We start from the raw sequence: 20,310 nt of genomic DNA on the forward strand, positions 1-20,310 counted from the left end.
TCCCCTCAGGGAGAAGGGCGGCCTATAAATCTCAATAAAATGAAAAATGAAATGAAATAGGCCCTAAATAGTAACAGACAAATCTAAGTTAGCCGGGTAACTTTGAGCCAGTCATTTTCTCTCAACCTGAGGAATGCAGCAATGGCAAACCACTTCTGAAAAAAACTTGCCAAGAAAACTGCAGGGACTAATCCAAGCAGTCTATAAGAATAGGAAAAGATTGAACAAAAGAAGAAAAAAAATCCAATAATTCTAGCCAGAAAGCTGCTAAGGGGCCATAAATGTTGTAAGAAAAAATGGTTTCTAGACTTGATATAAGACTTAGAAATGCCACAGCACTTCAGGAGTGAGAATGAACTTGAATTTAAGTTTCCTAGATTTAAAGTTCTTACACGCACCTGAAGCTGGTGATCTTATCAGTGAAAGCATTTATATCTAAATTTAACAATTTCTGAGGATTGTCAAGATGATCAAATCTTGGGAAGGGAGGAGAGGAAGAAATCTTTACAGATTACCACATCCAATGCAAGTATTCCACTGGTCACTTTCCACTTTCTTCCTCTGTTCTGTTAATCATTGAGAGATTAAAGGAAGGAAGATTGTATAATAGATCTTTCCTTCATGATCTTTGGGATCATAGACAAAGGAAAATTGGGTGTTTGCAATGGATGACAATAGTGAATGTGTGATAGTATTACAGAATTCCAGTTTCAAGTTTCCCAAAAACTTGTGGATTGTTGTTGCTGAAAAGTTACACAGAAAATTTAAAGACTGGCAATAATAATATCCCCTACACAAAGATAGAGTATCTTTGCAAGATACTTAAGCTAAACAAGCCTCTTTGCAAGCCTCTTAAGCTAAACAAGGATTTTCCCCTTGGTTATTGAGGAGGTAGTAGAAATAAAAATTATAGCTTTTTCAAATATTGTCAGTCTCCTTAAATAGGAAAATCCTAACCATAACAAATATCAATAAAATGTGTATTCAGAAAATAAAGAAAAAATATATATCTTAAGCCCTCAGAAAGGTGATTAGGAATGTTGAAGATAAATTTAAACATGGATAGAGATTGAAGGATCACATTTATATAGTCTAAACCTGAATATAATCTTATATAGCTAAATAACAGATTTAAAACAGGATGAAGAAAATCTGCAAATTCTTCCAGGGGTGGACAGCTGAAATCTACAGTGACACTCAAACCTAGCACCCCAGCACCCCTTCATCACGAATGTCTCTCTGCGGTCTTTTCGAGAAAAATTAAAGGCAGTAAAGGCAGAGACAGAAACTAGCAAGTTTCTATCAAGACTAGAAAATTGCTTTATTGGAGGAGCAATATTTAATAGAGAAAGAGTATCTTAGCGTTAATTTGGCTAAATGCATAAGTGCTACCCTTCCTAAAGACAAAGAAGTCAAGGAAATATTCTTATACCATCTCACCAACTTTGAAATAATTTTTGAGAAAAGGAACATTATAAACGGGACATACTCTGTAGAATTCTATTAAAGATCCAGGAATGTAAACAGACTGTGGGAACTGGGTTTTGGCAAAAATAAAGCTGACAAAATACAAAATTATTTATGGAAACTGATATTTTTAAAAACTATATCTGAAGGAATTAGGAAAAGTTCTCTGTAACTAATACATGTGTAATGTATTAAGGTCTGTATGATTGCAAGGGATGTGTAATACAGGTAGTCATTGACTTATGACAATTGAGCTCAAAACTTCTATTATTAAATGAGATATGTGTTAAGTGAGTTTTGTCCCAATTTGAGACCTTTCTTGCCACAGTAGTTAAATGCATCACCGCAGTTGATAAGTTAATAACCTGGTTAAGTGAATTTGGCTTCCCCATGGATTTTGCTTGTCAGAAGTTCACAACAAGTCATCATATGACTCTGGGACGCTGCAATTGTCATAAATAAGAGTCAGCTGTTAAGTATCTGAATTTTGATCATGTGAGGACAGGTATGCTGCAAAGATCATAGCTACGAAACTGCCGTTGCAACTTTGAACAGTCACTAAACAAATTGTTGTAAGTAAGAGGACTACCTGTACTTGGTGGATTTTTGGTGATTCAACAGTTTTGGAAATCAATGTATCAGGAGATAAACAAAATCTGTTTATACTTTCTTCTTTCAACAATCAAATTTGTATATTTATGGGAATATAATAAATATAATAAACTGAATTGGTATCCTTCTTCTTAAAGGGGGATATTAGGCTATTTTGGGGCTATGTGTAAATGACTTATCATGTAAATGTATTTAAATTATCATATAATCCCTCCAGAATAAACATCCAGAAGACTGAGCATACAGTGTAAATCTATTTCTTTTAATTAATTGAAACTAAGTAAAACAATTAAAGCACCAGGTTAGAAACTAGGAAACTGAGATCTAATTATACTTTAGGCATAAAACCATATGGGGGAATCTGGGACAGAATCTGGGACAGGTCATTTTTTCTCAGGCCTGGGAAGAAGGCAGCTGCAAACCAGTTTCAAAAACCTTGCCAAGGACTAGTCCAAGTAGTTGCCAGGAATCAAAACTGACACAAAGACACACAAATACAGACATAAAGAATAACATATTTCTAAAAATTTAATAACTATTCAGAAGTTGCATAATCATTGTATAATACCTTATTCAAAAAATAACAATTTGTGATAACGAACAGGCATTGCAGCATGACGATTTGGAGGGCAATACAGTGAACATGCCATTGCTAAGTGATGGGTTTAAACTAGAAGCAAATAAAGTTATAGTAGTCAGCATGGGTTTTGTAACCATATTCCAAAAAAGATGTTGATACTTTAGAGGAAGTTCAGAGAAGAGCAAGTAAGTTGATCAAAGGCCTGGAGACTAAACAGCTGCTGCAGATTTTGGGTTTGGCTAGTCTAACGAAAAGAATTAGGGGGCAACATGATAGCAGTATTCCAGTATTTGAAGGGCTACCACAAAGAAGAAGGGTCAAATTATTCTACAAAGCACAAGAGGGCAGGACAAGAAACAATGGTTGGAAACTAACCAAAGAGAGAAGCAATCTGGAATTAAGAAGAAACTTCCTAATAGTGAGGACAATTAACCAGTGGAACAGCTTGCCTTCAGAAATTGTGGGCGCTCCATCACTGGAGGTTTTAAAGAAGAGACTAGACAGTCACTTATCTGAAATAGTATAGGTTCTCCTGCTTCAGCAGGGGTCTGGAATAGACGACCTCCAAGGTCCCTTCCAGCTCTATTCTATTCTAAATTGTGAAATCATGTGATTGTATTTAAGTGATAACAACCAAGAAAAGACTCACTTGCCATCATAATCCAAGATGCATGAGTCATTGTGTAGGAAGCAGTGGGACTCCCAGATAAGGCACATAGAGGTGCCAAAGAAGAGTAGAGGAGACCCAGTGCACACATGCAAATTGAGAGGTGGGGGATGCTGTAGTACAGCATCTGAGGGAAGAGGGGAACAGATGCATGCAAGCACAGGGAGGACAAGGAAAGGAGGAAATAGAGGTGTGTGTGTGAAGGCAAGCCAAGGGAGAAAGCACAACATGGTGCATGTGAAGGAAAGCTGACACACACACACACACACACACACACAATTATACTTTCTTTTTTATTTCTATTTTCTATGTTTTTCTCCTTTGCACCTTTCACTTTTTCTTTTGATTATTTTTCTTTTAGTTTATATTATATTTTACTTATTGCAATTAAACTCTTAATAACGTGTGTGTGTGTACGTGTGTGTGTGTGTGTGTGTGTGTGTGTGTAAAAACACAAAAGGAACAGAAAATGAGCCCTTAAGACCTGGGTCTATCCCTAGAATATGAGTTAGTGTAGGTGACAGCCTCTATGCACACTGCTTCATTGGGTCCAATATATTGGGAATACTTCCAGAAAAAAATATAAAGAAATGACAACAAGACTTCATTTGAAGATCATTTTCACATGACCTCTTTGAACATTTTTATAGTGAGCTCACTGAAGACACTAAAACACCATCTGCCCAACATACCATGGTTTACGGTTTGAGAAAATAAATGAATATTCCACTTGGCTATTTTCTACTATTCTACGTAGTTTGCCCTGATTATCACCAGCTTCCTTAAGATTTCACATATTGTCTACAATGACTGATGCCCACCACAAAAAGATTATTAGTTTCAATAAGCTAACCATAGTTCTGAAATTGCTCTGGCAATTAAATTCCCAGCAATTTAGGTAACAATAATTTTCAGATAGACATATAGCACTGAAAACTGAACACCGTGGAAAACGTTTTGAGAGATAAGATGACTGAGACAAGCAATGTGAAAGAAGGACAAAGAGGAAAGAAAGGAAGATTAAAATGTGCATACATAACACAGATTGGTAAGAAATGGCATCTTCATTAAATTATTGTAGGAAACCACTGTCTTCTAAGCATATCATTTGTAATAGCAAAGATGCTATATTTAGCACTTCAGTCTTCTCCTGCAAAAATACTATGCTTAATTCAATATGACATTGGATAAATGAATACAACAAAAGCTGGTCTTGCTGACTCCCTGCCAAGTCCTTCATAGCAAGCATGAAAACCACTTTAGCAATTGACCTCCTCAGTATTCTGACGCTACACAAATAGCCGGGAAGGAAAGCAAAGCAAAGCAAGATACAATTACATTGCTGCAGATGAATTGGGAAAATGTCTCAAATATCTGCATCTTAAAATTGAGATATTATATATAAAGGACATTAGCAGAGAGAGCACACTGTTATACAGAAGAGTGCATTGTTATACAGAAACAGATTGTTATATAGAAACAGATTATGAATAATGTACAGAACTAAACTGTGGCAACAGCTAAGTGGTTGAGTGCAGTATTTTGTTGTTGGTAAAAATAGGTAAAACAATGTTTTACAGTAATTTGACATAGTGTAATTATCAGGCTGCAGCTATGTTTTTTTGTACATAGTTGCCACCTGATAATTTACAAGCAGCTGTAAATAGATAATGATAAAAAATACAAAGAATGCCCAGATAATGGAACAGTAACATTAAAGTAATTTCTGCACAAGGCCACTTTTCCCATTTTTCAATGGCGACACTATTTTGTATACTTTTTTCTTCCACTCAACAGTGTCTGAGTCTCAGAGACTACCTGGACAAGTGCCTGCAGTTTCCTTGGCAAGGTTTTTCAGAAGTGGTGTGCCACTGACTCTTTCCTAGGGGTGAGAGAAAATGACTAGATTACAAATGCCTATCTGGCTACGTCCCTAAGGTCAGGATTAGAATTCACCATCTCCTGGTTTCTGATGCCTTAACCACTACACTGCACTGGTTCTATTAAGCACCTGGAATACTACATCTAGTTTTGGTCACCACATTACAAAAAAGATGTTGAGACTTTGGAAAAATTGCAAAGAGCAATTAAGATGATTAAGGCCCTGCAGACAAAAACATATGAAGAACAGTTGCAGGATTTGGGTTAAAATAATCTAGAGGGGGGGGGGAGGAATAGAGGGGACATGATAGAGTATTCCAGTATTTGAGAGGTTGCCACAAAGAGAAGTGGGTCAACTTATTTTTCAAAGCACCAGAGGGAAGAACAAGAAACAAAGGATGGAAACTAATCAAGGAGAGAAGCAACCTAGAATTAAGGAGAACAGTGAGAGCAATTAACCAGTTGAACAGCTTGCCATCAGAGGTTGTGGGTGCTTTATCACTGGAGGTTTTTACGGAGAGACTGGAAAGTCACTTGTCTCCTGCTTGAGCAGGGGGTTGGACTAGAAGACCTCAAAGGTCCCTTCCAGCTCTATTCTGATTGATATACTGTATTTAATGCTACATTAATTCTTAAGGGCACGCAAGTATCCCTAGGCCTCATTGACTAATGGCACCAACTCCTGCTGATGTGAAGATTAAACTTTTTAGAATGTTTTAGAAAGAGGAATGGCATTGGCTCCACCTAAGCTTTTGCACCCTAAAGTACTGTCTACTCAGCCTTAGCTTAAAGTCAGTCTGAGTACATACTATTCAGGTATGAGAGAATAATTAGGCAAAATAGAAAACATGTAACCATACAACAAAGAACTTAGCTGAATAAGTATAAAAGAGCATCTTGAAATCTGTCACAGAATAGCAGGGAAAAAGTGACTGCACACCAGATGATCTCCCAGTCCTTGCTGTATACCTCCAGTTCTAGGGTGGAAAGGTTAACAAAACTGATCTATTTGCACCTACTAAAGCTCATCATTCAAAATGACTTCATCCAGAACGCATTATATAATAAGAACACCAGCTTACACTTTGTTCTCACAAAGTCTCATTAAAAACATCAGAGAAACCAGATACCACATCATCTACAAGCATCTTGTGCAGGAGTGAAAAATTCATATAACATTGTTTAGGAGCACAATAACCCTGGTGAACAAAATTATTATTCAAAGTAAGCAGGACTCGTTATATTGAATAGGGATTGGATTTTCTGCCCCGCCTCCTACTCCCCCAAGTTTTGCAAGTTTTTGATTCTTTATATAAATTCTATTAATCCTCTAATATACTATAGCTTTTATGAGTTTCCTGTTTTAAAACAGTAGCAATCCGTGCTGCTGGATTTTGGTGAGGTAGAGATTCTGTGGGCTGCAAAGACAATTTCAGGGTACATGAAGCCCTCAATCTTTGAGATTTGCTCACCTTGTATTGAAGACATTATCTCTATCAGGGTAGCAGCTAATTTAGAGCACATCTCAAATCCTCAGATAGGATTGGCAGAATAGAGATACAGGCATAGACTCACCACTTTCCAACGGTCCTTTACCACATAGTTAGCCGGCAAAATGTCAACCTGTTCCCCTCCTCCGCTCATGTTTGGTTCGTCTTTGATAGCAGGTGCTAGGCACTGCATCTGCCAGCCAGAAAATAGTTTAGTAGCAGCTCCCAATTTAAATGAGCCATTTATCTAGAAAGAAGAGAAAATACACACAAAAGGGGAGGGGGAAACACAAAAGAGTTAATGCAGATTACAAGGGGTCAAATGGGTAGCAATCGGCAGTAACATTAAAGAAGGTGCTAAACTCACCTCAAGATCGAGCACAGCTTGCAATAAGCCTGGCTGGCTCAAGCAACTGCCCTCTTTAAAAATTCTTCATCTGTCCTCATGCACAAAGGAGCAGAAGCAACCATGCTGTGAGACGCGGCACAAAATTAAAAATAGTGGACAAGGTACTGGCTTTTACCATGCAGGATTTTCAGTGCAGGAAAACTGAAAGCCAGCAACTCAGTAACTTAGTGATAACAAGGCCAGCAACAATGCAAGAGCCATAATTATCTTAATAATATGTATAATATTGTAGAATTAACCAGAGTTTGATACTTTAAACAACACTTAGCTCAAGGCTTGCCAGATACCACAGACAGCTGGATTGAAGAAGAGCCACAGAGTATTGCAGATTGTCAAATTTAAAAAAAACACATTATTTTCACGAGGCAACCATGAAACACATTGACAATGTGTTTTTGATAAGCGAAATATATGAGGTTATATTAATAATATACTATAAACAATAATTTAAAAAACAAGGTAGCGGGAAAAGTAATGCAATATAATGATTAAGATGAGGGCATCCAGACTCATGTTCCCACTCAATTACAGAGTTTGCTGGATAAATTTGGGATATTTGGGATATTAGAATGTGATATGCAAGAGAGGCTTTCCCAAATTTATCCAGCAGGCTCTATAATTGAGTGGGAACATGAGCCTGGATCTCATCAAGTATCTTAATATTATATTGAATTACTTTTCATGCTGCCTTGTTTTTTAATTACTGGTATTGTTATAATATATTAATTAATATAACCTTATATATTTGGATTATCAAAAATACATTGTCAATGAATAAAGAAGAAAATAGTCTTGCAATGTTACATTTTCCACTCCCAAAATTCACATGTGTTAACAGGTAATATATCTAAAGAGCGCTACGACTGCAGCAGATTAAACAGGTAATAAATGTAAAGAGCATTAGGACTGCAACAATTTCACTGCAAATCATTCCTTACACCAAGGTGATTTTGTACTATCTCATCTGTTTCTTCCTCTATTACATATGTAACTGCATTCAAGATTATTATAAACTTTTGGTGTTTAAAAAAACAAATGAAGTTAAACTGCATGTGCAAAAGAAAAAATATAGTTAATCTCTTCTGATTGTTACAATTCTCATGCTAATCATAATGTATGGAAGAGTGTATCATAAAATGCTTTGTAGCAATAAACAGCCAGAATATAACTGGATAAATATGCAAGAATGGTTGCTTTCAAAAAAAAATTTAATTGCTTTGTTTTTCAATTGGAAAACTAAATATCCTCTATCATATATGCAGACTCTTTTAGCATGTGGAATTCCCCATTTTTTCAGTGGGGGGCAGTTAGTTCATCAAAAATAATAGGGAAACTATCATTTGAATGACAGAAACACACATTTCTCCTATTTTTGCTTCTTCTTGAATTGGATTGAGATGATAATCCAAAAAGCAAGAGTCTACCAGTTCAACCAAATGTGTTTGTATTGTTTGGCATGAATGGCTTAAAATGACTGTTGGCTTACCTGAATGGTCGTTCTCTAGGCGCTGCGGGAGTGTCCAAGCATGGGTTAACTTCAGCTTGCTGCCCAAGGACTGAATTCAAATCTTTGTGTAGCTACGCCTCCTGTTCCCCAGAGAGGCTCAGTTTTAAAAACAAAGGTATCCTATCCAAAGGTTGCTGTACGGAAAAGACTGTGTCTTATAGGTGCTAAGTCCTGCACCCGCACAAGAAAAAAACCCGGGCGGGGTTGGACACTCCCGCAGCGCCTAGAGAATGACTATTCAGGTAAGCCAATGGCCATTCTCCTAGGCGCTGCTTGGAGTGTCCAAGCATGGGACATAGCTAAGCTATGTGGTCCCAGGGTGGGAAGAAGGAATGTACCAGTTAATAGGGGCCGAAGGACCCGCTGTAAGACCCTCCTTCCAAACGAAGCCTCAGCCGAGGCAAAGGTATCCAGTCTGTAATTTCAAATGAACGGAGACGGCAAGGACCAAGTGGCCGCCCGACAGATCTCCTCAATGGGTGCTTGAATGGCCCAGGCGGCCGTCGTCACGGCGCTCCTCGTGGATTGTACTGTTATACGAGAAGGAACAGGCCTGGCTTGTTGTTCATAGGCCAACTTGTGCGCAGCCAGTGACCAATGGTGGAAGATGACACTTTCCTCCCCATTGAAGTAGGTTGGAATGAAACGAAGAACGATTCCAAATTGCAAAAGGAGGCCATCCTCTTTTTGTACACCCGCACAATGCGACACACATCCAGCTTGTGCCAGACCTGCTCCCTGGGATGACTAGAGTGCGAGCAAAAGTCAGGGATGATCACCTCCTGCGTTCTGTGGAATAAACTGTTAATTTTTGGTAAAAAGGCTGGGTCCAATCTCAGAATGACCCTGTCCGAATGTATGATACAAAGGTCCTCCCTAACAGAGAGCACAGACAGTTCTGAGATTCTGTGCGCCGAGGTAATGGCTATGAGGAAGGTAGTTTTGAGCGACAAATGTCATAGACTAACCGAGCGAATAGGTTCAAATGGCGGTGATGTTAGAGTCTGCAAGACAATTGAGAAGCCCCAAGTTGGGTAACGGTGCACCGTCGGAGGGCATAAGTTGGTAGCTCCCTTCAGGAAGCTGCGAACCCTTGGGTGTTTGCTGAGCGGTTGAGAATCGTCTCTGGACCAGATGGTAGCCAGGGCTGCTGTCTGCCTCCGAAGTGTGTTGAGGGCAAGGCCCTTGTCCAAGCCCTCCTGTAGAAAATCCAGGATTTGCGGAATTGTCGCAGCCGTGGAGATGATTTGATGGGAGTGACACCAGGAAGAGAAACTGGTCCATGTTGCATCATAGATCCGCACAGTAGAAGGTCTCCTGGATGCCTGGATAGTGTGGGTGACTGTCAGAGAAGTTGTCCTGCCTCAGGAGCTCCCCTTCAAGTGCCAAACGGCCAATTGAATCCATCGAGGATCCAAGTGAGGAATGGCCCCCTGGCAGAGAGAGATCTGCTCCTGAGGAATGCGCCAATGCTTGCTCACCGACAGACTGACATGGTCGGCGAACCAGGACCTCCTTGGCCAGTGCGGCGCCATGAGCAGTACCTTGGCCTCCTCCTGTAGGATTTTCCTGATCACCTGAGATATCAGTGGGAGGTACGGGTACCCGTACAGCAGGCCAGCAACACCGAAGAGTGTCCATCCCTTCCACATCAGGGCATTGGAACCTTGAAATAAACTGGAGGAGCTGAGAGTTCTCAGGACTGGCAAATAGGTCTAGAACCGGGAGACCGAACCTCTCCGTCAGCTGGTGGAACAGAGATGGATGAAGCTGCCACTCCGAGTTGCTGATGGTTGTTCTGCTCAGCCAGTCCGCTGTCACCTTGTCTTCCCCAGAGATGTGGTTCGCCTTCAAAGACTCGAGGTGGCGTTCCGCCCAATGCCCCAATGCCTCTGCCTCCGACATCAGGGCCGTTGATCGAGTGCCGCCCTGATGGTTGATGTAAGCCTTGGTGACAATGTTGTCCATCAGAATGTGGACATGACGGCCCTCGATGAATCGACGGAAGTGGTGCAGGGCAAGTCTGGTGGATCTGAACTCCAGCCAGTTTGTTGTGGGCGAGCTCCGCCTGTGACCACCTGTGACCACCTGCTCTGTGTCACGTGAGTCTGTAGGTGAGCGCCCCAACCGTATAAGCTGATGTCTATTGTTATGACTAAGCGCTCTGGTTCCTTGAAGAGGGATCCCCTCGATAGTGCTGAGGATTGCCACCACCCGAGCGACCGAACCACTCTTGGGGGAACGGTGACCACCCACTTGGAGTAGCTGGCCTTGCATCACTGTACGGGGAGAAGGAACCACTGAAGTTCTCGTGCATGCAGCCATGCCCATGGAACAACAGCGATGCATGAGATCAGCTTCCCCAGCAGCTGAGATAGAGTCACTAGAGGCACTGACCTGGATTTCCTGATATGGCGTATGAGGGGTGTGATGCTGTCCCTTCGCTCCTGCATGAGGAAAACCTTGCAGGTTCTGGAGTCGATCACAGTGCCTAGGTGTTGAATCCTGGAGGTAGGTTCCAAATGGCTCTTCTCCAGATTGATGGAGAACCCGTGTTGCTGTAGTGCGTGGGCGGTGGGGTTGAGATCCTGGCACGCCCTCTGTCTGGACGCCGACATTAACAGGATGTCGTCCAGGTAGCAGACGATCCTCACTGGCCAAGTCCTGAGGTGTGCAGCGACAGCAGCCAGGAGCTTGGTGAAAGTCTTGGGGGCCGATGATAGGCCAAAGGGGAGAGCCTTGTAATTGATAATGCTGGTTTGCAAACTGGAACCTCAGGAACTTGCAATGCGCTGGATGAATGGGGACATGTAAGTACGCTTCCTTCAGGTCGATTCAAGTCAGGAAGTCGCCCAGCCTGATGCAACCCAAGATGGTCTGGAGTAACTGCATCTTGAAGCGCTTGTACGCTATGTGGATATTGAGTTTCTTGAGGTCCAGAATGGCTCTCACTCCTCCTGAAGCTATGGGAACCAGAAAGAGGATCGAGTAGAATTCCCTGCCTTCCTGACCCCGGGGCACCTACTCTATGGCCGCTATGTCCAGTAGATGCTGGATCTCCGCCTGCATAATTTGTCGCTTGTGGGGCGACTTTGGGATGGGGCAACGAATGAAGGACCGGGGAATAAGGGAAAGAAAGTCTAAGGTGAGGCCGTGACTAATGGTACCCAAGCATCCGTCGTTGTCTCCTCCCACTGGTCGGCATAAAGCTGTAGCCGACCCCCAATGGGAGAGGACCGGTGATGGTCACTTGGATCTGCAAAAGGAGCAGTTGGAAAAAAAACCTTGAAAGGACCAGCGATTCCCCTGCTGCCTGGGTTTGTCCCTGAAGGACGCCCTATCCTGGGTGCAGTCCTGTGATTGGGAATAGGATCTGGCAAAGCTCCCCGAGGTGGAAGGGGAGTCATTGTTCCAAAAGGACTGCCTAGGAAAATAGGACCGGCCTTTGCGGTCTGGTTTCTTGGTGACCGTCAGTAAAATCTTCCGTTTGTCCTTGGATTCAATCAGGACAGAGTCCAAGGCCTCCCCAAATAGCTTGCTGCCCTTGAAGGGTGCCGATGCCAACTTCCACTTAGCTTTCATGTCTGCCTGCCAGTGGCATAGCCACAGTAAGCAGCGAGTGGTCACATTTGAAGCCATAGCCCTTGATAAAAATTTGGTGGTGTTAAGTGAAGCGTTGGCCGAGTACTCAACTGCTGCAATGATCTTGTTCACGTCTTGGTATGACCTAGTATCCCCAGCAGGGAGGTTGGCTAACAGCTTGTGAAGCCAATATAGTGCTGCTATAGGAGGAGGTCTTCATGGCCCATGCAGGGGCCATGTGAGTTTTATGACAGGCCTTCTCCACCTTTTTGTCTTCCGCTTTCAGACCTTCCAGTAGGTCGGCTGGGAGGGCCGAGTTGGAAGTCAGTGCCACTATGGGATCATCCACTTGCGGAAGCTTCAAGAGCTCCTCCATGGCGGTCGCTACCAAGTAGAGCTTCTTATCTACCCCACTAGGATTGGCCAATAACCCAGGTTGAACCCATTGTCGCTGGATGATGTCCAGGAACAGCTGTGGCGCTGGAACCAACTCCTGAGGAGGAGCGATCTCCTTAAAGAGGCCTGCGCCTAGATCCCCTGGTCCTATAGTCTCCTTGTTACCCAGATCAGCGTTATTCTTATCAGATTGGGCAGGAAGTCCCATTTGAATGGACGAAGCCCTAGCTTTGGTCAGAATGGCCTTGAACATTGTAGGCTTAAATAAGCCAGAGAATGCGAGGGTGTCGGGGGCCAGATTCTGGTCCTCCGACAGATCAGGGGCATCCTGTCCACCCTCCTCCTCATCAGACACCTTGCTGACCACTGAAGAAGCAGGAGGAGAGGCCCCGGAGGGTTGAGGGAGAACCCCAGTGTTCTGCCCCCTGGCTTTGGCTTTGCTCAGGAGCGGCAAAGATAAACCCAGTTCTTGGCTGCCATTAGCAATCCCCTGTGATATTGTCCATTGAACCACCTCCTGCATTGCTTGGGATAACTCAGGAGCCTCCCCAGAATTAGGTCTACCTCCTCCAGAGAGGAAATAGGAGACCTGGGGGAAGCCCTGGAAGGGTTGGGAGAAAATCCAAAATCCCCTTCGTCTGCCAGAGATGGAGAGCCCTCCCGTGGAGTCTCCACCAAGGGAATGTCTGTAGAAACTGGTGGTGGAGGTGGTTCCCTGGCTTGCACAGTTTGTGCCTGGGCAATGGCTGTCTTTTGAAACTGTCTCTTCAGGGCCTTCTGTCTCCTTTCAGCCAATCTTTCTGCAGCTTTTGAGACTTTCTTGACTTGGGGCTGTTTCCCTTTTGCAGGGCAGCCTGCACTGTCCCCCTTAGCAGTAGGGTTGGGCCTGCTGCATTTGTTAGTAGGAGGCTCAGCTTGATACCTGGCTTCAGACACGTTCCTGCTGGCCATGGCACACTTCTTTCTCAGTCAGAACTTTAGATGTGATAATCCCAGTAATGCAATAGTTCTGGAAGTATGCTCCTTTAATTCAGTCCAAATTCTGAGAAAAACGAGGCCTTGCCGGGATCAGTAACAGTAAGCGCCAAAATGGAAGTCCCAAGGCGCTGCAGATCTGCGCAGTGATAAAGCAAGGAATGGCCTGAGAAAGCCAAACTCCTTGCAGCTGCTCTCAATAGTCTTCCTGGGGAGGGGGAGACCTGCCTGGAGACCCAGAGTGAGATCCCAAATTAAGAAGCCCTCTCTGCGGCGATCTGCTGTGGAAAACAGGTTGCGGCAAAGCAAACGGCTTGAGAATAAAGCACACCGCTTTTTTCCTATCCACAATGGCTGCCGCAAGCTACGGAGCGCACCGGGGAGCTGACGGCAGTTCGGAGAGCTCAGTAGAGCCTCCATTCTAAATTTAGACAACCGACAGCGAGCTCAGAGGGATCCTTACCTGCCTACCTGCCCCCAGAGCTCGCCAGCAGCCGCTGACGAGCCTCCCGGTGGTGCCTCAACCGCGGTGGTCGCGGAAGGCAGCCACGCTCCGAGCACCTGTTCCGCACTTCAATTAGGAGTGAACGTTCATCCAGTGAATTTTTAAAGAATCCTAACACTATATGCTAAAAACAAAAATAAGAAATAAGGCTACATTAACTGCTTAGAGAGTCTAATTTGCTGTTCAAGGACTCCCCAACTGCATCCTTTTAGGGCAACCGAGTTTTTAAAACTGAGCCTCTGTGGGGAACAGGAGGCATGGATACACAAAAATTTGAAATCAGTCCTTGGGCAGCAAGCTGAAGTTAACCCATGCTTGGACAATCAAAGCAGCACCTAGGAGAATTAATATATTCAATTTCTTTATTTTAAAAAATCAGAGCAACTAGGCATATTACATTTTGAAAATAAATTAACTGAAGTTAAAACTCTTTAGCATAAATGTGCTTTCTGAATTGTTAAAGAAACTCATGAACAATTAAGAATGGTAATTATTTTCCATAAATTGAAATATGTTGCTGCATTTAACTTTCTTTTCAAAATTTAGTTGTATAGTATCTTCCGCACGGACTGGAAGAATGGATAAAAAAGTTGCTAGTTATTAATAATGGAGATGGGAACCAGTTCTCCAACTGTTCATCTTCTCATTAAGCTCTCCAGAATTTCATACTACCGTATTTTTCGGAGCATAGACACACCTTTCTCCCCCTTAAAAGAGGGTGAAAATTTGGGTGCTGTTTGCTCCATGAGGCAGAGGCTGGGAGGCAGAGACAGATTTTTTTCTCTTGTGCTAATCAGGCTGTTTGCTGCAAGGAGGTAAGTCAACAACTATAAATGCCTATAGAATGTTCAAATTATTAGACTTATTTTTTAAAGACTGCTTTATTATTATTCTAGACAACTTAACAAAATGAAGAAGCTTTTTAAAATAAATGCTTGATCTGAAGACGCCCAGTGCTATTGTTTTCAAAAGTCCTATTCTTTTAAATAGCAGAGAATAACTATACTTCCAGAAAGCACATCAATTTTAACAGCATCTGTACAAGTATAGTCTGAAATATAACACTACAAACAGTGTATATTGTCTGTACTGTTTGTTGCAAGGAGGCAAATTGCTGGGAGGCAGAGGCAGATATTTTTCCCTTGTTTGCCTCTTCAAAATCTACGTGCATCTTATACTCCGGAATGTCTTATACACCGAAAAATATGGTAATTCATGTAGCAATCATAATTTGCTTTGTTATAATTTGTTTTGTTGTGTTTTATATGGTTTTGTGTATCAATGAATTCCAAAATAGTTATTGTTTATGAGGCCGAATTGTATTAAGTATGTTATCCTAATTTGCTCATCAAACAAGTTAAAATGCAATGATTGGCTAAAATACAGATTTTTTAAATCTCTAGATTATTGTATTATGTTCCCACAGGACTACCCTTAATGAACTTTTGGAGATTTTAACTTGTGTAGAAATTTACAGTTAATAACAATCAGAGTTTGGGAAGTGGCGATTTGGGAATTAAAATTATCCTACTCACAGTGAAAGCATATATTGAATTTTTCATTACCAGTAAGCCAACAGCCCCCTTTTTTTCTGTAATAGGTTTCCTAGAAAAACATATGGTAGTAACAAGCAACTTACTGGGATGCCCAAGCTCCATTAAAGTCTATACTACAAAAGACAGCAAAGCACCAACAAGCTGTTTTGCAGCTGACAACTGGAAATGTGAAAGTAAAAAGGGAGGGGAGCTCTGAATCATCCTTATAGAAAGCACTGCCATGAGGAATTTGGCAGAGTCTGGCTTATAGAACATTTTACTCCAGTACTGTTTTATTTTACAATAGCTGCCTACTCAATTATTCCAAATGCTGGTTAGTACTTTAAACTCTAATCAACATAGTATAATTTCCTTCTGCACATAATACAGTAATCACTCAATCAAGCATCTGAAGTGCAACTCTGTAAGACCACATTTACAAATGGTAATGTGTAAATGGTAGAGGCATTATGAGCTTGTTTTTTCTAGTAGTACATTGGTACTACTGAATCTTCTCCAAGGAAGCCCTTGTTCCAAGACTAAACCAAACTAAATTTTAAAGAAAAGAACAAATTAAAAAGAGGTAAAAATGTTCTGGTTGAATAACACCCAACTCCCAATGATGCCTTGGTAGTTTTCCAATCAATTAACTAAGCTTGAATAGTTCAGCTTCTCAGTCCAAGTAAGGTCAGCCAAATGCTGCTCATGCGAAGCTTAAAATTAAAAAAGACCCTTTGGAAGTAGCCAATTTCTCTTCTTACGCCTTTTCTGCTTTTCTAATAGCGCTATTCGCATATGTTTAATTATATTTTCTATAATATGGTTTCTATAATATTGTTACATTATTTTTACTGGGTTATTGATGAACTGATTTTAATATTTGTAGTTTGCTGTTTCTTGAAATGATTTTGGTGCCTGTTTTTGTTTTACTTGAAAAGCAGAATAAGAAATATTTTTAGTCCCAACATAAAAGATACTTGTAAAGCCAAAGTAGTTGCATTCAATTCTGTTTCCAATTGACAAAAAGGGTTAGTAAGCCAACACTAAGAAGGACAAATTTTAAGTTCTTTTTTTTTTAATCCCTTTACTGGCTCTGTTGCTTTATGCATTAACTAAATGTCCACATACAAAATCATTCATGAAACTAAGCTGCAACATGCACTGCACCTTATGAGATTCATAAGCAAAATTACACAATGGCCTGGTTAATATCTAAACAATAATGTGATTTTATTGTTTTGGGTTTAGCTTGATGTGTAAACCGATTCTTCATATTCTATATGCAAATTAGACCAGCACACCTTGTTCAACCAAATAGTTAAAAATCCTGACTTAGCATGCATTTATTAGGCCAAAGTGTTTACTACTCTCTCTCTCTTTCACACACACTCACACATAAACATACAAATCAGGGCTAACCAAATCTTAGAAGCAATTTGGTTATCAGCATTTTCAGGCTGTTCAAGAACTTAAGCATATTTAAAAAGTTAAGTCATTATACTATTTTTGTCTGTTGAACTAAAGCATGAAGCAGTATGCTCTTTTTCTTAGCTCAGTAACAGCTAGCAAGTTTATCACATTATCCCTTTAGGCTATATAGGAATGTCAATTTAATCCTTGCGTCTAACATACCCTTTGAAATCTCCAGCAAAGTTTCCAGCCTTACCAACTTCCAACAATTCAGGACCAGAAATTCCAATACACTTGAATAGGATTAAAATGCTGAATTGTCAATGGACTGCTAATGCATGATATGGCATATTTGTCTCTTTTTTAGATGTTCTATATTCTTGGTGCATTCTTATAATAATTACAGCTAACCATATCAAAGATAGGATGTGGATACTCATTCACCCAGCTCAGCATTTCAAGCACCCCAGCAACCACCTGCCATTTCAAAAGCTAAACTTGCAGATTGAAAAATATTTCTTGCATTCAGGAAGAAAAGTAGGCAAACATTGAGAAGAGAATTTGGACAATGAGTCTTTTAAAACCTTTCTCTCAGACACACTAATTCTAGTTTTCCATAACTTAAGATATATAGATTGAATCCAAAAGTACTTTCAGAGAATAGGTAATGGAAGATAGACATTAGTAAACTGATATTCATTAATTTTTAGGAAACTAGCCATGGATATGGTCTCTGTCATCAGCTAGCTAGAAAATGCAGTCCCATTTGACTTTTCCTTTTCTATATTAGAACAGTTTGGGAAATTTCAGTATAATTTTGGTTTTCTATTTTTATTGCAACTACTTTTGTTGATTTGCTTTTCTATATTCCTAGGATGTCAGAAGAATTTTACCTGACATCAGCTCATGTATTACAATAAGCCAAAACATTGAGGTATTAAAATTGTTTGCTTTTCTGGTGTCCTAGTGAGAAAGCTAACACCATTATTAATTATCAGTAGCAGCTGCTTCTTTAGGAACTAAATTGGAACACCATATATAATAGAAATAATTAGGTTAAAACAGGCAGTTGAATAGAACAGGCTGGGAAAAAAGTTGAATTTTTTTTAAAAAAAACCCTCTAGAGTATTATTTTCAGTACAGCAATCAGCTGATGCCCCCTACATGGAGGACAGCTAAACAAATGCAGGTTATAACCCTGTTTTATATAATTAGTAACTCTCTGTCAAGTCACACTGTAATTCAAATTCAAGTGCTGCATAAATCACTTAATTATAAACTCAGAAGAATTAGGGCCTAGGAAAATTGTTCCACGTTGCATCTTTAAGAAAAAAAGCTTTAAATATGGAGTCTAGGGCGTTCAGCACTAAAGACTCTATCAGATGAAGTCTGCTGTAGTCAAAATATAGACAGTAACATCCAAAATCTCTTCAGAATGCTCTATGGCCTCCATTCATCAAACAAAAGCTACGGGAAAACACTCTCACCATCTTACTAAAGGTCCTGTGAAACACTTTAAAGTGCTTTGTGCTGGAGAACTGCAGTATCCCAGGTTATTTCAGGATACATCCTCACCTCAGGAAGCCTATGAATTAGAATAAGCAATATTTATTCAAGTTATTGGAGACCATGGTTCTACCACTATCACAGATTGTATACCATACCTGTTATTTGACCATTTAAAAGGAGTATAGTATTCCTAAAGTATGTAATAAATAATACAAACCTTATACTGGACACCTATTTGTAGAGGAGAATGAAAATTCCCAGCATGCTGAAAGGATTTTGATAAGATTTATTCCCTCTCAAAATAAAGGGGACAAACAGTAGAAAGCAAGGATCTAAGTCATCCTCCCAAAATGCAAAGCAATATTTTCTCTACTTGCCCAGAATATAAAAAACAGAAAGGGTTTAAAGAAAACTAAAATATTCTGAAAGCTTCTGAAGATGAGGATTAAAAGCAAACCCTCAACTACAGTTCCAGCAATCATCATGACTTTTCACTGACCACACACACATTGCAAGACAAATTTCACATTTACATGCTAGCCTTCTTTAGACACATAGTAGTATATTTTTATTCAACTTTTCCTTATATGGTAAGCTGAATGGTTATAGGAACCTAGGTAGTCTTAAAGCCAAGTGAAGATTTAAAATCAAATATCCTCAGTCTAAATCCAAACTACCTCAGGAATCAGCAATCTTTTCAGTACCAGGCACCATTATGCAAAAGCAGGAACACATACAAGTATGATTTTAAAGTGGGACAGAATCTAATCCTTACATCCACATATATACACACCTTCTCTACAAGAGATGCCATCTACAGATGCTGCAGACTCTTTGGCTGTTGTCACGTTGCGAAATCTTATGTAAGCTACCATATTGTATCAATTATCAACATGAAATTAATTGAAATTACCATTTGGCATCAACATAGCACTATTATATTTTCTGTCCCTAATATTACTATGTCTTCTGACACACACATTATTTTAAAGGTCACAAGAACAAATGTAACCAGCACAAAAAAAAACCCTACTAAAGCTGAAAACTAATAAAATATTTCAAATCTTAACATTAAGTCGTAGAAACAGGCGCAGAGCAGCGATTTCTATCTTGATCTTGAAATATTTATTTCTCAAGTAAAAATATTGAAAAATATTTGAATATCTCTCAAAATTCCAATGAAATAACATTCTAATCAAATAACAAAATTCTGATCAAATAACAGCTATAGTTCCTACCTCTGCTGTTTGGCCTCCTGTCCTCTGGGATGTCTGCTTCTCATTGAACTCCGGAAAGGCTTTCCCTTTAGAAATTTCTTACATCACAGGATTCAAGCTCTGGAAAAATGCAAAATTCACAGATCAGGAAAAGAGCTTTAGCCTGTATAAACTTGGAATATTACATTCCATCAATAGTTCAAATAGTACTATCATCATTAGCTCTGGTATGTGACGTCACATATTGAAATATATGTTTTTACATTCATAACAATTATTGAAGATACAGAATCTCCAGTATTAAGAAACACTGTTTCCGGATGCTTTCCTAATATCAGTATTTTACTTTGGGGGTGTCATGAATTCTCCATTAAACCACTAAAATATTAATCAGAGCTGATTATCAAGACATACATTTTATTTATTTAGTGAATTTATATCCCACTACAACATAAGGAGAATCTTGGCAGCTGCTTTGATATACCCAAAGCAAAGAACTGAGGAACAGTCTAGATTTAAAGAGGAAGAAATTATTCAGAGTATCCAGGGCATTCACACAACACCTGTC

The 20,310-nt window shown here is 40.3% G+C and overlaps 1 protein-coding gene across 1 annotated transcript in view; it reads right to left on the reverse strand.

Moving 5' to 3' along the window:
• Nucleotides 1-19,835, reverse strand: part of TTBK1 (tau tubulin kinase 1) — a 94,365-nt gene extending 74,530 nt beyond the window's left edge. The window contains exons 1-2 of the mRNA XM_032217158.1: nt 19,764-19,835; nt 6,783-6,944 (exon numbers count right to left, since the gene is read on the reverse strand). Of these exons, the coding sequence (XP_032073049.1) occupies nt 6,783-6,890 (108 nt within the window). The 5' untranslated portion in view covers nt 6,891-6,944; nt 19,764-19,835. The remainder of the gene's footprint in view (nt 1-6,782; nt 6,945-19,763) is intronic.
• Nucleotides 19,836-20,310: the final 475 nt, after the last annotated feature.

Source organism: Thamnophis elegans, chromosome 4, assembly GCF_009769535.1.
Source record: "Thamnophis elegans isolate rThaEle1 chromosome 4, rThaEle1.pri, whole genome shotgun sequence".
NCBI lineage: Eukaryota > Metazoa > Chordata > Lepidosauria > Squamata > Colubridae > Thamnophis > Thamnophis elegans.